Genomic DNA, 16,972 nt, shown 5'->3' on the forward strand with positions numbered 1-16,972 from the left:
GTTGTTTTTGAATTTTGGTATTGCAACGGAAACGCACGCCCACCAACAACAGGCCACTACCATCGATGCGTATTGAAAATTAAACACCGTTAGAGAGTATAAAATGCCTTGAAAAGCGACGAGAACTAAGCTCGATCTGGTTAATCGATCGTTAAAGAGTTCATCGATCGTTGGCTGAGTCACAGTTTAATATTAACGAATCAGTTAATTCACTCTCGAATTTTGACGGCTCCAATTTTGCAATCTATTCCTAAGACAAAATTTTGAATACGCGACGATAACGACCAATCACGGCAAATGCGCGACGATGACAACTAATCACGGCAAACGTAGGAAACACGTTACCTGTCATTCATCTGCGCAAAGGACAAAATTTTTGATGCGCCGTCAAACATAGAGAACAAAGGATTTTCACGAAGTGACCCTACTGATTCTTTATCATTATACTGTAGGCGAGTATTGATCGGCCCTCCCCGATCTTTGGGTACTAAAGATCTTCCTTCATCCTACCCATCCGAATACTGCTAACATTTATTTCTGTTCACAAGCAACAACGTATTGTAGGGGTCATCCATAAACTGCGTCTTTGAGAAGAGGGAGGGGGGGCTTGCTTATTACGACGGAGTACGACAGGGGGAGGGGGGTATGAGTGCCTATTCGACGTCGTTTAATATGTTGGTATATTTAAGTTTGTCCTGCCCAGGACGGGACAACCTGTTACACTGTGCCAGGGAGTCTCTTCGAATACTGCGCGATAATTTTGGGAGTTGCCACTCACCAGAACTAACGCTACCAGATGCGTACATATGGGGAATGCTGAAGGAGTCAGACATATCCACCGTCTGCCATTCGGAATTGCGGACTAGAATTAAATATTTGTTCGTGCCAGAGGCAGTCGCGGATATAGAAATTTGTCTTAGGGGGAACTTGGAAAACCCAACCAAAAGACATAAAAAAGATAGTCAGATTATATAAAAGACATAAATAATAACTTATAGGCATTAAGTTCCCTTAATTTTCCTAACTAGCGTGTTTATTGGGCTGAATTTTTCTTTCTGCGGTTTCAGTTTCATGTCAGCTAATATATTTTAGCGTTTGAACAATTTTTTTTTTAATTTTGGACTTTGTTAGGGGGGAAATTTCCTCATTTTCCCTCCCCGTAGAACCGCCACTGGCCAGAGGGCATCTTTAACATCTGTTTATCGGGAACGTGCGTCGTCGTGAATGATGTTTGCAAGGCTATATCATGTATACTAGATATATAAATAATCATAAACATTTATATATTCATTTCAGTACTGTTTATTTTGCCGCATACTTTATATTATACAGAGGCGTGCGGTCCATGGAAGCGGGGAAAGCGCCGCTTCCCTATACCTACTTCGATATAAGAAAATATATCTATTATTAATTAATACCTATTTAATAACAAAATTTTCCCTAACCCAAGTAATCTACATATTATTACCTAGGCATACGCATTGAAAAATATTAAAAATTAATCGCGTACGAACGAAATCAATATGCACACAATTCAACTACATATTCGGTCCACTCGTGACAGAAGCGCATCTCAAAATCGCCGCTTGTCATGCGGTTGTCCGGTTTAAAAATTGGTCAGGGTTCAATGACCGCAACCCACTAGTCGCGCGAATTTTGGTACCCTGTGGAAGCGATCGTCCTAGCGCATCCTAGCGCCTTCCGACTGTTACTGCTGCAGCGGTGGTTAGGTAAATACGTACATGTACATCCGCTTAAAGAATATATGTATTTCGATTTAAATTTTTTGCAGATATTTTCCTTTTACTGATCTTTTATTTGACATTTTACAGATGAAGTCAAATGACATTGCATTTTGTATAAGACAAATTGATGACTTTATTAATACGATAATTAAAAAACGAGAGCAGTTTAAAAATATTTGGGATAAAACTGAAAATATGGGGTTTGAACATAAAAGAAAAATAATGAAGATTGATAATGTCGGCAACAGAGAGACCTTTTGATAATATTCTATAACAAATGAATTCTAACGATCAAAATTTTAACGATTTAAAATTTGTAGAATTATATATAATCTTAATATTTCTAATTATAATTCATCAAAATTTCCCACAGAGGAATTTATTTCACTACGATTAAATAATGAAAATCTTTTGATATCTCAGCTTTGCATTCTCAGTTAAGTGTAGTTTATGAAACAACTGACATTAGTGATAAAGAAATACCCAGAAATCTGGGTATTTCTTTATAACTACTGGTTTAAACAAGTCACTGTGTGAAGTGGTCAAGTTGTGTGAAGTAGTAGGTACTAACTATCCCAGCCACAACTGCATCAGTTGAACGAAGTTTTTCATTATTAAAATGCATTAAAAGTTTCAAATTAAGAGTTTAAAAGAAATTCAACAAGCGAAATTTAGCCCTATTATCCCTTGAAAAAGACTGCATTCAACAATTATCAGAAGTTGATAGGAGAATAGACCTCAAGTATAAATAAGTGTCATATTGTTGAAAGTTGTGTGTTGTGGACAATGCCTCGGAATATAATTTTTTTTAAATAGGCCGAGGAAACAAAGCCCGGCGCGAGGACTCAAGGCCCGAGCTAGCAATATAGATCAATGATAGGTCACTAGTCACTAGAAATAGCGGGAATAGAGTGCCTCACGCATTGATCGGGGTAGGATTTAGTGTGTAAGTCCTTGTACCTAGGACGTCTCACATAAGCATTTTGCTGATAGAGAGCCCCTATAGCGCATCAGAGTGTTATCAGGTGGGAAGTGGCTCGGCCCTCGACCCTTAAGAAAATATTTTTATATCCTTATTGAATCGCTTCCCCTTCCGAAAAAGTCACCGCACGCCACTGATATTATATAAGTCAATTTTATTTTGTTTGTTAGTTTATATGAATATATTTTTTTAAACTGCGTTTTGCGGAGTCTGGTGTCTAATGCAGCCACCCGTCACAGTGTTATAAAATAATTCACGAATATCATATGTAGTGTTGGAAAATTCTCGAGAATGAAAAATCAGAGAATATTCTTGAGAATATTCTCGATATGGAGAATTTTCTGAGAATGAACCCTATGACGCACTTCGGGATATTGTTGAAGATGAAATAGGATATTAAAAATCATGAAATTATATACAAAATTATGAGACTAAACAACAGTGTTCTTTATACAGTGAGCACGTAAAGGTTGGAATAAATTCATTTTCGCGAAAATGGACGATTTTGGAAAAAAATCCAAAAACAGGTCAATTTTTATTTTTAAATTACGACTTTTTGGCATATATTTCATACTAGTGGCGTCACCTATCTGAGCGTGATGACGTCATCGATGATTTTTTTAAATGAGAATCGGGGACGTGTGATAGCTCATTTGAAAGGTAATTCAATTCTCTATTCAGTAATATAAACATTAACATAATTATTTATATACAGGGTGTCCAAAAAAAATTTTTAGGTTAAATTTATTGACATAAAAAGAAGAATGTATGTATTTTATTTAATTTAAAATACATTTTACTGCTCTCAAAAAACAGAAAAAAATGTTTATTTGAAAAATAATCATGGCTTTTCGCTTAAATTAAATGTTCAAACTGTCACGAGGCTGGTGGGTGGCTGCTTTAATATTGAATTTAAGCAAAAAACAATATTTGCCAAATAAACATTTTTCCTGATTTCTGATAGCACTAAAATGTATTTTAAATTAAATAAATTACACACATTCTTCTTTTTATGTCAATAAATTTAATTCAAAATTTTTTTGACACCCTTTATAAATAATTATGTTAATGTTTATATTACTGAATAGAGAATTGAATTACCTTTCAATTGAGCTATCACACGATCCCTATTTTCATTTAAAAAAATCATCGATGACGTCATCACGACCAGATGGGTGACGTCACTAGTATAATATATATGCCAAAAAGTCGTAATTTAAAAATAAAAATTGACCTGTTTCAGGATTTTTTTCCAAAGTCGTCCATTCTTGAGAAAATGAATTTATTCCAACCTTTACGTGCTCACTGTATATAAACAAAATATATAAACAGAGAACGCAAAATTTATTTCATAAAAAAATGAAGTTGCTTCTTAACAACAAATAATGCAACTAATGGATGTGGTGATTTAATCAGAAAACATGAGGCTTCAGGTTCAGAATCTATTTCTATCATTAGCTCATCCTGACCATCTACATTCTGCATTTCAATGTACTGATGAGAAGTTGTGGGATTTTATTTTTCACGAGTCATCAGCTCAGTCATGGATTGGTCTACGTCTAAAGGGGTATTTAGACGGGCTAGTTTTTGAAGCAATATGTTGCCGAAAATATATATTTGGTATGTTTCTGGCAACATTACAGCGATCTAATGAAAATATCGCCATTTGGCAGAGCCATGTGGCCGATAAAGTCGAACTGCTGTGGAAAATTTTGCATGTTGCTCTGTATTTCCTCTTTATTTCCTGTACTCTGTTGAAATTTAATTTGGTTTTGTCAAAACATGCAAAGAAAAGATGAATACGTGGTCAAATGAAATCACAATAAGGTTTATTAATGCACTACATTTACGTCCAGAGTTGTGGAACTTGGCATACTTCTGGAAGTATGAGACAAATGGAAGAGTAGTGCACCCTGAATAAATACATTAAACTAAAACTGTTAGTATATATAAAAAACAATTGCTAATCTTGTTGGGATTAGTATTGCGTTTCTCATGTTTGATCTTTCTTCTCTATTATTGGTCCTATCATATTTATTAATAGTTCGAAATCACTTTTTGACATTATTGTAAAATTCTTAAACAAATAATTGTCTAGCATTATTTCCATAAATTGTTTCGCGTTTACTTAGAAAAGTCGTATCCACATTTTCCGTTTTTCATTTTTCTTTTTTATTTATCGTCTTAGCACGATTAAGGACGCAGCAACTCTCAAGAGAATATTTTCGAGAACGAGAATATTCTGACCGAGAATATTCTCGTTCTCGAGAATATTCTCTTCTTACATCACTAATCATATGTGGAAAGAATTTCAAATGTGGAAGTAATTGGGAGGATCCGAAGTGAACCAGAAATAAAGTGACCATCAAAATAAGAAAGCTTGATTGATTATTTGGGACATGTGATGAGAAGGTAAAAATGAGCATTATTACAATTCATTACGCAAGGCAAAGTTCGAGAAAGACAAGTAACGAGTTGCTATAAGGTTTGTTCCAACACAACGAGAACCGTCATGTAACGATCACGTTACTATAAAATAACACGTTCTGTGTCTGTATTCCGTGCGTCCCATGGGTTATTTTGTTTACTGCGCAGGACGGTGATCGTTACATGGACGGTTTCTCGTTGTGTTGGAACAAACCTTTAGTAACCCGACGGAATGATCCAAATGCAGCAACACAAAGCTATGTATTTAGCATAATAGTCAACAAGGTCTGCGAGGCCATGATGGTTTTCAACCTTAGGCTCCTCAACCAATTTAAATAAGATATTTATTACTACTTGCTAGATGTTTAGTACTTGATAATTTTATGGTTTTATAATTACAGGGATTGAAAGTGAGACACGGTACCCAGGAAAGAGTTTTCCGGTTAGAATTCATCTCAAATCAAGAGTTCACAGAAGGGGAATATCAGAAGTGGATAGAAGCAAGTACAGCTGCAAGTAACGAGTTACCATCAAAGGGGAAGATCGAACAGAAACAGGCTGATATTAAAGAAGCGATTAGTTACGAATTTAACGAACAAGACGTAGAACGAATAGTAAGTATCTTTTAAAACTAAGTTATTTGTATTATCCTACAGTCCGTACAATATAGATACCGTTGCACGTCATAGCACGTAACGTCACATGATACCAACACGAAATATTTAAGTCGTAGGTGTGTTCCTTTTTAAAATCGTTTAGCTGAGTACACTGGAATTACAGCCACTAGACATATTTTATTATACATACACGCGTAAAATTATTATTGGAAGATCTATTATTGGTATATCTATTAATGTAAATTTAAATAAAATACCCTAACTTGTTTCATTTAATTTGTATAACTGGAATATAAACCGTTTTTATAAAGCACATTTGTTCGGATTACACTCTAACTGCGATCGAATAAAGGTGACATTTGGGCTTAGATTGGTAACATTTATTTGACAGTTGCGGTATTGACACTTTATATTTGTTTTTATTCTTTACTATAAGTATTTTTTTATATTTATTGTTTTTATTATTTACTCTAACCTAAGATTATAACTTAATTCTTGTTTTCTATTTCTAATGTTTTTATTTATTTACATTGAAAATAATTCATTTTGTTGTATAATCCACTTCGCAATAATTATGTGATATACAGGGTGATTGATTAGTGGGGTAAAGCTCAATAGATCTGCTATAGTAATAGATAGCAATAAAAGTTAATAAAAAAAATTGTAGCCAACTTTGAGCTTCACATTACAAAATTAGATAGACTGTTACAGGTTGTTCGATAACACAGTGGCAGACCAAACTTATGTTTTTTTTTAATGGAACACCTTATATTTTATTTTATATTCGAAATCCTGTTAACTTCTCCATCACAAAAATATTAAGGTTTGTTATATTATACAGAGTATTTACAAAGTTATAACCAATTTTGTATGAAAATCGTAATAAATTCAACTCCCTGTATAAATAAAAGTAAGTGCAACAGCAATGGTTTATTAATGCCATATTTTTTTATTTATTGTCAAAATTTTTAAGAATTATTGGCATTACTAATTTTCTTTATATCAAATACAGGGTGAGTCAAAACGCAAGTACATTATTTTCTCAGTAATGTTAAATGGAACACCCTTTTTTTTATATCATTATTGAAAAGTAACATTACCGTACTTTAATTTTTATATAACATTCCCTATGTCCAAATTTATTAGTTTTCGAGATATTTTCATTTTTCAGAGCAAATTATTTTAAGTGTGTAAATTTATCTAAATTTTAGGTAAGCCATGACTGAATTAACAATTGACGATTACTGATTATTAATCCGGTAATCAATGTAACAATGTAGCAAATAAAGAAATAAAAATAATTTATTAGTGATACATTTTACAAAAAAAAAACACAACCACAAAATACAACATTTTGTGAAGACAATAAAATACTACTTTTGTATGTAAATGTAACAATGTAACAAATAAAGAACGAAAAATAATTTATCAGTTAAACATTTTGCAAAAAAAACATGTTGAAAAAATTAGAAGCTACTTTTAATAAAATATTTTTAATATTTAATTACACAAGGTGTTCAAAATTACTTCCTAACACATTTATGCACGCCTAAAAACGATCATTGAATGAGCTACTTACTCTACGAAGCATTTGTAAATTAACACATCGAAATACACTTTGTATTCTATTTTTCATCTCATTCTTTGTTGTTGGAGGTATTTTATAAACATCATTATTAACGTAACCCCAAAAAAATCAGTCCAGTTTATTAAATTCTGATGATTTGGGTGGCCACGCTACTGGTCCATTGAAAAATGAAAATATCTCGAATACTAATAAATTTTATAAATAGGGAATGTTATACATAGGGAAAATACAGGGTATTCCATTTAAAATTACTGAGAAAATAATGTACTTGCGTTTTGAATATACAGTGTGTCAATTTTAAAACTTACAATGGCTATATCTCACGAACAAAAGCTGAAAACGAAAAATGCTTGAAACCGTTTCTAGGATAGTAAGGGGGAACTAAAATGACATGAAAGAGAACTCACCCCCATCAACCCCCTAGGCCCCACCCACCACAACCAAAAAAGTTTAAATTGCAAACCCCTACTTGTGACACATCATTGAAAAGGCTATAAAAAATGCTATCCAATGGTATAAATAATAATTATACAGGGTGAAGAAATAATTGTGAAACTTTGGCTTAAATGAAAAATTTAATGAGGTTTTGTTGAACTACAAATTTGATAAAAATGTCAATTAAGTAAATGTTCAAAGTGGGTTCCGTTGTTTTGTAAACAATAATACAGTCTATTTTCAAATTCTGCACGAAATTTGACAAATGTTTTTCTAGTAATAGGGCGACATGCTTGAGTAATTATTTCTCGCAATTTCCCAAGTGACGCAAGTTAAGTTTTATAAACAACTGATTTAAGGCAAAAATGGCAAATTAAGTTTTAATTAACAAAAAAAAAGTACGAGCGGACACTTACCATTTAAAATAATAGTCCGGGAGATAGCATTACAAATACAAAAGTCATAGTAAGCCAGCTGATATTAACACCCTGTATAATTATTATTTATACCATTGGATAGTACTTTTTATAGTAGGATAGTATATTACTTTTTTCTATGGGGTTACCCTAAATCAATTGCTTATAAAACTCAACTTGCTTCACTTGGGGAATTCCGAGGAAGAATTACTCAAGCATGTCGCCCTATTACTAGAACATTTGCTAAATTTCGTGCAGAATTTGAAAATAGGCTGTATTATTGTTTACCAAACAACGGAATTCACATTAAATATTTACTTAATTGACATTTTTAATAAATTTGTAATTCAACAAAACCTTATTAAATTTTTCATTTAAGCCAAAGTTTCACAATTATTGCTTCACCCTGTATAATTATTATTTATACCATTGAATAGCATTTTTTATAGCCTTTTCAATGATGTATCACAAGTAGGGGTTTGCAATTTAAACTTTTTTGGTTGTGATGGGTGGGGCCTAGGGGGTTGATGGGGGTGAGTTCTCTTTCATGTCATTTTAGTTCCCCCTTACTATCCTAGAAACGGTTTCAAGCATTTTTCGATATCAGCTTTTGTTCGTGAGATATATCCATTGTAAGTTTTAAAATTGACACACTGTATAGGGAAAATACAGGGTATTCCATTTAAAATTACTGAGAAAATAATGTACTTGCGTTTTGACTCACCCTGTATTTGATATAAAAAAAAATTAGCAATATCAATAATTCTTGAACATTTTGACAATACGTAAAAAAATATGGTATGAATAAGCCATTGCTGTTTCGCTTATTTTTATTTATACAGGGAGTTGAACTTGTTACGATTTTCATACAAAATTGGATATAACTTTGTAAATACCCTGTATAACATAACAAACCTTTATATTTTTGTGATGGAGAAGTTAACAGGATTTCAAATTTAACATAAAATATAGGGTGTTCCATTTAAAAAAAACATAAGTTTGGTCTGCCACTGTGTTATTGAACACCCTGTAACATTATAACTATAACTAATTTTGTAATGTGAAGCTCAAAGGTGGCTACAATTTTTGTTATTAACTTTTACTATACTTATACTATAACGGATCTACGGAGCTTTACCCCACTAATCAATCACCCTGTACGTGATTTAAAATGAATTCAAGAATTTTTTGTTTTGTTTGTTTTTGAATTGCGCAACAATGTCAACTTAGATCTCTGACGTAGATAATAACGTGCAACGGTATCTATATTTTACGGACTGTACTTTATTCTTTAGTTGCCTATATTATACTTAATGTGAAATATGTAGTTGATAAAATCAACCGATTTGAGATCTATGAAATTTTATTTTGTAACACTGAGAGTGACTTTTTGCTAAATGTTCACAAAGTACGATTGTACATTACAGTCCATTTACTCACGGTTTTTGCTCCGGATTTTAAAGGACCGCTTGGATTGACATGACATTTGGCATACATGTAGCTAATATAGACAAGGCGAAAACGGCGGGTTCGTTGGAAAAAATATTCCCATGAGATTTTTTTGCATAATCACATTCGTGAGACATTCCAGAATAAGGTTCAAGAAGTCGCCCACGTGAAAAGTGGTCCAAATTTTTTTTAACAATTTTTTTTTTAATTACATTGCAAAAATCAATATTTTTGGGCCGTACTAATTTTTTTTAGGTTTTTTGGGCAATTCTAGACAAAAAAGGTCTGTTATAATTTTTCTCTAAAGTTGATCGTTTTTGAGTTATAAGCAGTTTAAAATTGAAAAAACGAAAAATGGCGATTTTCACTCGTTTAAAGGTTATTATTATCTAAGTCAGAAAGTTACTAAATCACAGTTTAAAGTCCCCCCTACAAGATCCTGAAGAAATTTTTGTCATTATTTTATTACTAAACTGTAATTTTTAAGTAATAATATTGAGCGCCGTGCCCGTATTAGGCTACGGCTTCACGGGCGAGAAATTGACGCTAGCAGTAGCCGTAAAACGAACTTAAGGTTCCGCGGAACGGAATAGGAATAGCCGAACTGAACCGACTACGCACAAGTCCTGTCTGTCTGTAATCACAACTCCTCCATCAATATACCAGCTAGAATGACAAATGAGGTGTCAAATGAAAGCTTATAATCCAAGGATGGTACTAAAGGTAAGATATTTGACCTAGGCTGGCTGGTTATCGGTCCGTACGACCGCGAATATAACTCCTCCGCATTATACCAGGTAGAATGACAAATGAGGTGTCACATGAAAGCTTATAATCCAAGGATAGTACTAAAGATGATAAATTTGATCTAGGCTGTTTATCCGCCGGTCTGTCCGACCGCGAATATAACTTCTTCGTCATTATACCAGGTATAATGACAAATAAGGTGTCAAATGAAAGCTTATAATCCAAGGATGGTAGTAAAGGTGAGATATTTGACCTAGACTATCTGTACGTCGGTCTGTCCGATCGCGAATATAACTCATCCGTCATTATACCAGGTAGAATGACAAATGAGGTGTCAAATGAAAGAATATAATCCAAGGATGGTCCTAAAGGTGATAAATTTGTTCTAGGCTGTCTGTCCGACCCCGAATATAACTTCTCTGTCATTATACCAGATAGAATGACAAATGAACTGTCAAATGAAAGCTTATAATCCAAGGATGGTACTAAAGGTGAGATGTTTGACCTAGGCTGTCTGTACGTCGGTCCGTCCGACCGCGAATATAACTCCTCCGTCATTATACCAGGTAGAATGACAAATAAGGTGTCAAATGAAAACATATAATCCAAGGAGGGTACTAAAGGTGAGATAATTGACCTAGGCTGTCTGTCCGTCGGTCCGTCCGACCGCGAACATAAATCCTCCGTCATTATACCAGGTTGAATGACAAATGAGGTGTCAAATGAAAGCTTATAATGCAAGGATGGTACTAAATGTGAGAAATTTGACCTAGACTGTCTATCCGTCTTTCCGTCACTATACCAGATAGAATAACAATTGAGGTGTCGAATGAAAGCTTATAATCCAAGGATGGTAATAAATGTGCGAAATTTTACCTAGGACTTCCGGTTTTATAAATGCGACCAGAAGTACTGTTCTAAAGTCACCGGAATAGTACACGTGATATATTATTCGACGCTACTTTGCAAGAAGAGAATAAATATATACTTTCGGTTCCATCACTGTCTGTTCATCTGTCTTTCCGTCCGCGAATACAACTCCTCCATTATTAATACAGATAGAATGACAAATGAAGTGCCGAATGAAGGCTTATAACCCAAGGATGGTATTAAAGATGAGACATTTGACATCGGACTTCCGGTTTTAGAGTTGCAACCGTATGAACTGTTCTAAAGTCACCGAAATAGTATAAGCGATATATCATTCGATGTGCCTTAGCAAAATGAGAAAAAATTTTGGTTTTGGTTTTTATATCATTTCCGCTTAAAAAGTTCTAACCAGAAGTGCCGCTATAGTCGCAGAAATAGTATATGTAACACAACAATCGAAGCGTATTGAAAAGTTGACTTTTAATCTTTAGTTCCTGTTTTGAAGTCATTTCTGTTTAAATAATGATGACGCAAAGTTTAGTCAAAATGACTCAAAATTAGTAAAATCGTATATCGATCGACGCAAAGTTACACGAAACGTTCAAATATCGACTTTCAGTTCTACTTTCGATTACTTTGGGTGAAAACCTAGGACTTACGAAGTCCAATTACTTGTTTTAACTGGGAATAAGCCACAATATTATTAGAAATTGAATTTGCAGGTAAAATTAAACTTCCACTTCGGAAATTGCTCCAAATGAAATATATAGCAATGCCCTGCACATTCCTAATTAATAACATCAAGTAAAATAGTATTGAAAAGTACGTGAGTAGTGTAGGACATACAGTTTTCCAAAGTTTGTTTTCTCTTCAGGTGACAGCCACATCTTTGATTTTTTTTTAAATGGGAAAGTACATAATGTGACACCTCATTTAAAAGCCTTTGAAATACTGATTACAAAAATATATAATACTTTAATCCTTTTTGAGAGCGTAGGCGCAAAATTTCGTTTGAATTATTTTTAAATGCATTCATTTTTTTCGAATCCTGAGAAAACTAATAAGTCTTTTTGAAAATTTTTAACGCAGAATACAAGACTACAGTATTACCGAGGATCCAAAAGTCTCTGAGGAATTCTATAATGTTTATTTTAATAAAAAGTTACAGGGGCGAAAAAAAAAGAGAAAATTGAGTATGATATTTCATTTTAAATATATCACTCTAAAGAAACTTTTTGTTTATTCTAAGGGACTTTTGTCCCTCGGTAATAATGTAATATTTCATTCTGTGTTTAAACTTTTCAAAAGTACTTGTTAGTTTTCTCAGGATTCGAAAATATGATTGCATTTAAGAATTCAACCGAAATTTTGTGCCTACGCTCTCAAAAAGGATTAAAGTATTATACATTATTGTAATCAGTGTTTTAAAGGCTTCTAAATGAGGTGTCACATAATGTACTCTCCCATTTAAAAAAATCAAAGTTATAGCTGTCACCTGAAGAGGTATCGTGCAATAATTCAAAGTCATTTTAAATCAAGTATATCACATAATTTTTGCGGAAGTGGATTATACAACAAAACAAATTCATATTCAATGTAAATAAATAAAAACTTTAGAAATAGAAAACAAGAATTAAGTTATAATCTTAAGTTAAAGTAAATAATATAAACAGTAAATATAATAAAACAAATATACTTATAATAAAGAATAAAAACAAATATGAAGTATCATCATCGCAACTGTCAAATAAATGTTACCAATTTATGCTAAAATGTCACATTCGTTCGATTACAGTTATAGTGTGTTCCGAACAAATGTGCTTCATAAAAACGCTTTATAGTCCATTTAGGTATACAAATGAAATGAAACATATTATTGTGTATTTCTTTAAGTTAACATTAATAGAAATCTTCAAATATTATTTCTACGCGTATATAATAAAATATATCTAGTGGCTGTAATTCCCGTGTACTCGGAAAAATGATTGTAAAAAAGAACACACCTACCGCCAAAATATTTCGTGTTGGTATCATGTGACGTCACGGGCTATGACGCGGATCACGTGCAACGGTAAGTAGATTAGAAGAAGTATAAGTAGGTGGGCACTGTATAGAAATTTATAGAAAAGTAAAATAATTTTACCACCAGTAAATTTGTCGGCGAGTTTGTACTCATAACAGTTGTTATAAAGTATTTATTACCTGAGAAACCCTAATAATATAAAACAGCTATACAGGCCTTTGAGGCATTTGCAATAAAGCATAATACCCGATATAATTTAAATGTTTAGGATATTGTAGGTAAAAATTTATTCGTTTAGTTAAAAAGTATTATAAACAGCGGTATTATTTTATTGAAAGATATTTCAACAACGGATAAATTTATTAAGGGGGTAGGTGCAAAATCTTGGTCCAATGCTTTTAAATGCATTGTTTTTTTCGAATTCTGAGAAAACTAATAAGTATTTTGAAAAATTTAAACTCATAACGAAAGATTACATTATTAACGAGGGCCGAAAGTCCCTGAAAACTTTTATAATGTTTATAATTATAATATACAGGCGTGAAAAAAAGAGAAAATTTATTGTGATTTTTAATTTCAAGTATTTAATTCAAACTAAACTTTTTGTATATTCTAAGACACTTTCGGAACTCGGTAATAATGTAGTCTTTCATTCTGCGTTTAAATTTTTCAAAAATATTTATTGGTTTTTCAGGATTCGAAAAAATGAAAAAAATGAATTTAAATAGCATTGGACCAAGATTTTGCGCCTACCCCCTTAAAAAGTAAATGGAAACGTTTTGGGACCTCTAATTTATATTCCATAAACAGGGATATTCCTATAACTGGTACTTACATTTTTACTTGTTGGATTTTTTGAGATGCTAAATAACGAGAAAACGATGTAATGTATAAAATATTCCTGCTAAATATTTGTAAAAGTACTTCAGAATACCTATCAAATGAGCTTCAGAACAAGGTAATAGCGTCAAAATTAAGCAAGTTGTGATGAAAATAAAAGAACCGTTTCGAATTTTTTAGGAAAAAGTGAAAAATAAAATATACGCCATTTCCACAAAAATTAAAATTTATAGTAATCCTTACAAGAACTTCTTTATATTAGCATATGTAATGTTTTCGATAATTTTGACCGGTTTAGAAAGCATATTTTTGAAAAAAAGGTATAATTTATAAAATTCATAATATTTAAAATTATTTTAATTCTCATATTCTTTTGATAATAACTTCAAAAATACTCAGTATACCTAAAAAATGATATATAATCAAATTTTAGTTTTTTCTGTACCAAATGTTTTACCTGTTTTACTATTTCTATAGGGTAAAAAATAACCGAGATAGAAACATTTCAATCTTAAATTTTGCTGTGGGAACCATGCAAACACCGCCATTTAACCTTTTATTTTTTAAAAAATAAGGGGTTTAAAAGATTAGGTTTAACGTGCTTAAATAGCACTTAGAATTAACTTTCAAACAGTTTTTAGATGAACCTGAAATCGTAAACACCAACGGAGTTATTAAAAAAAAACAATAACATTTTTTGGAAAACTATTTAAAAGATAAATTTTGAAAAAATTTTGGAGCATAAATTTTAACGCTATCAACATGTTCGGGGCTCATTTGATAGATATTTTTAAGTACTTTGACAAATGTTTAATAAGTTTATGATATAAAATGCATCAATTTCCCGTTATTTCAGCTTGAATACTTTTTTACGTGTTTTTACGCGCCGAAAATAATATAAATTCAATTACCCCTAACTCACTTTTAGTTCATTTTAAAAGGTTTTTCTAGTAAGGGGTTTATTTCATTTTTTATTAGCTTCACTTTTGATAATAATAACTTTTTTGTAAAAACTTATAGTTTTTGAGTTATTGATGAAAAATCGGTTAAAAACATGCATTTTTCTCAAGAAAAATTAAAATCTTTGATCTTTAATAACTCAAAAAGTTTTGACTTATTTTAATAACTTTATATAACAAATTTTGTTTAGAATTTGTCCCTCTATCGAATTATGGGGTTATTGTCAATAAAATAATTTTCACCCCCGAGAAGGGGTGGCATTCACCCCCAGGGTAAAAGCGCAAGTTGGCACCACGTCACCTTTGTTCCTTGAAATATCCTCTAACAACTCACCAATTTTCATGCAAATCGATGGAGGTTCAACGAAATCGGAGGTATTAGCTCATATCCACCTTCAGTGACTCCACTACTTTACAAAGTGAATAAAACGCATAAATCATAAGAATTATTATTCTAATTTCACAAATTATGTATTAAGTAATTACAAATAATTGAACTTTCTAAGTCCTAGGTTTTCACCCATGGGGATCGAAAGTAGAACCGGAAGTCGATATTTAAACTCTTCGTGTAACTTTGCGTTGATGGATAAAATATTTCGCTAATTTTTAGTCTATTTTACTAAACTTTCGGTCATAATTGTTTAAACGGAAATAATTTCAAAACCGGAACCAAAGATTTAAACTCGACTTTTCAATACACTTCAATTAATGTCACATGTACCATTTCTGCGAATCTGATATGGTACTTACTTCGGTTAAGAACTTTTTAACGGGAAATGATATGAATCCAAAAAGCATCCGGTTCTTCTTCTTCTTCTTGAAGTATCGTCTCCTATCGGAGGTTGGCTACCATCACAGCAATCTTAATTTTGTTGGCTGCAGCTCTGAACTATTGTATTTGTATAAATCCTCCTACGTCCCACATTTCTCTTTCCCGAGATATTTCCTTGGATTATGAGCCTTAGCGGGGAGTACTTTTCCCGTCTTATTATGTGGCCTAACTTCCGGTTAGAACTTTTTAACCGGAAATGATTTAAAAACCAAAAGTATACATTTGTTCTCGTCTTGCTAAAGCACGTCGAATAATACATCGCTTATACTACTCCGGCGACTTTAAAACAGTACTTCCGGTTTATTCTAAAACCTGAAGTCCTAGGTCAAATTTCTCACCTTTAGTACCCATAGTAACCATATAAATAATAAATATATAAATATTACAACCAAATATTTTTCTCATCTTACTAACGCACGTCGAATAATATATCTTATAATATTTCAGTGACTTTCCAACGGTACTTCCTATTGCAACTCTAAAACCGCAACTCCGAGGTCAAATTTCAAATATATCACATGTACTATTTTTGTGTCCATAATATGGCACTTCCGGTTAGAACTTTTTAACCGGAAATGATATAAAAACCAAAAGTATACATTTGTTCCCATCTTGCTAAAGCACGTCGAATAATATATCGCTTATACTACTCCGGCGACTTTAAAAAAGCACTTCCGGTTTCATTTCTAAAACCGGAAATTCTAGGTCAGATTTTTCACCTTTAGTACCATCCTTGTATTATAAGCTTTCATTTGTCATTCTACCTGGTATAATGACGGAGGAGTTATATTCTCGGTCGGACGGACCGACGTACAGCAGCCTAGGTCAAATATCTCACCTTTAGTACCATCCTTGGATTATAAGCTTTCATTTGACACCTTATTTGTCATTCTACCTGGTATAATGACGGAGAAGTTATATTCGCGGTCGGACAGACCGACGGACAGACAGCCTAGATCAAATTTATCACCTTAAGTACCATCCTTGGATTATAATCTTTCATTGGACACATTATTTGTCATTCTACCTGGTATAATGACGG

The 16,972-nt window shown here is 32.6% G+C and overlaps 1 protein-coding gene across 1 annotated transcript in view; it reads left to right on the forward strand.

Moving 5' to 3' along the window:
* Window positions 1-16,972, forward strand: part of LOC126881911 (RNA polymerase-associated protein Rtf1) — a 103,984-nt gene that overhangs the window by 67,568 nt on the left and 19,444 nt on the right. Inside the window, exon 6 of the mRNA XM_050646639.1 lies at window positions 5,556-5,768. Within this exon, the coding sequence (XP_050502596.1) occupies window positions 5,556-5,768 (213 nt within the window). The remainder of the gene's footprint in view (window positions 1-5,555; window positions 5,769-16,972) is intronic.

The sequence above is a fragment of the Diabrotica virgifera genome, chromosome 3, assembly GCF_917563875.1.
Source record: "Diabrotica virgifera virgifera chromosome 3, PGI_DIABVI_V3a".
Taxonomy (NCBI): Eukaryota; Metazoa; Arthropoda; class Insecta; order Coleoptera; family Chrysomelidae; genus Diabrotica; species Diabrotica virgifera.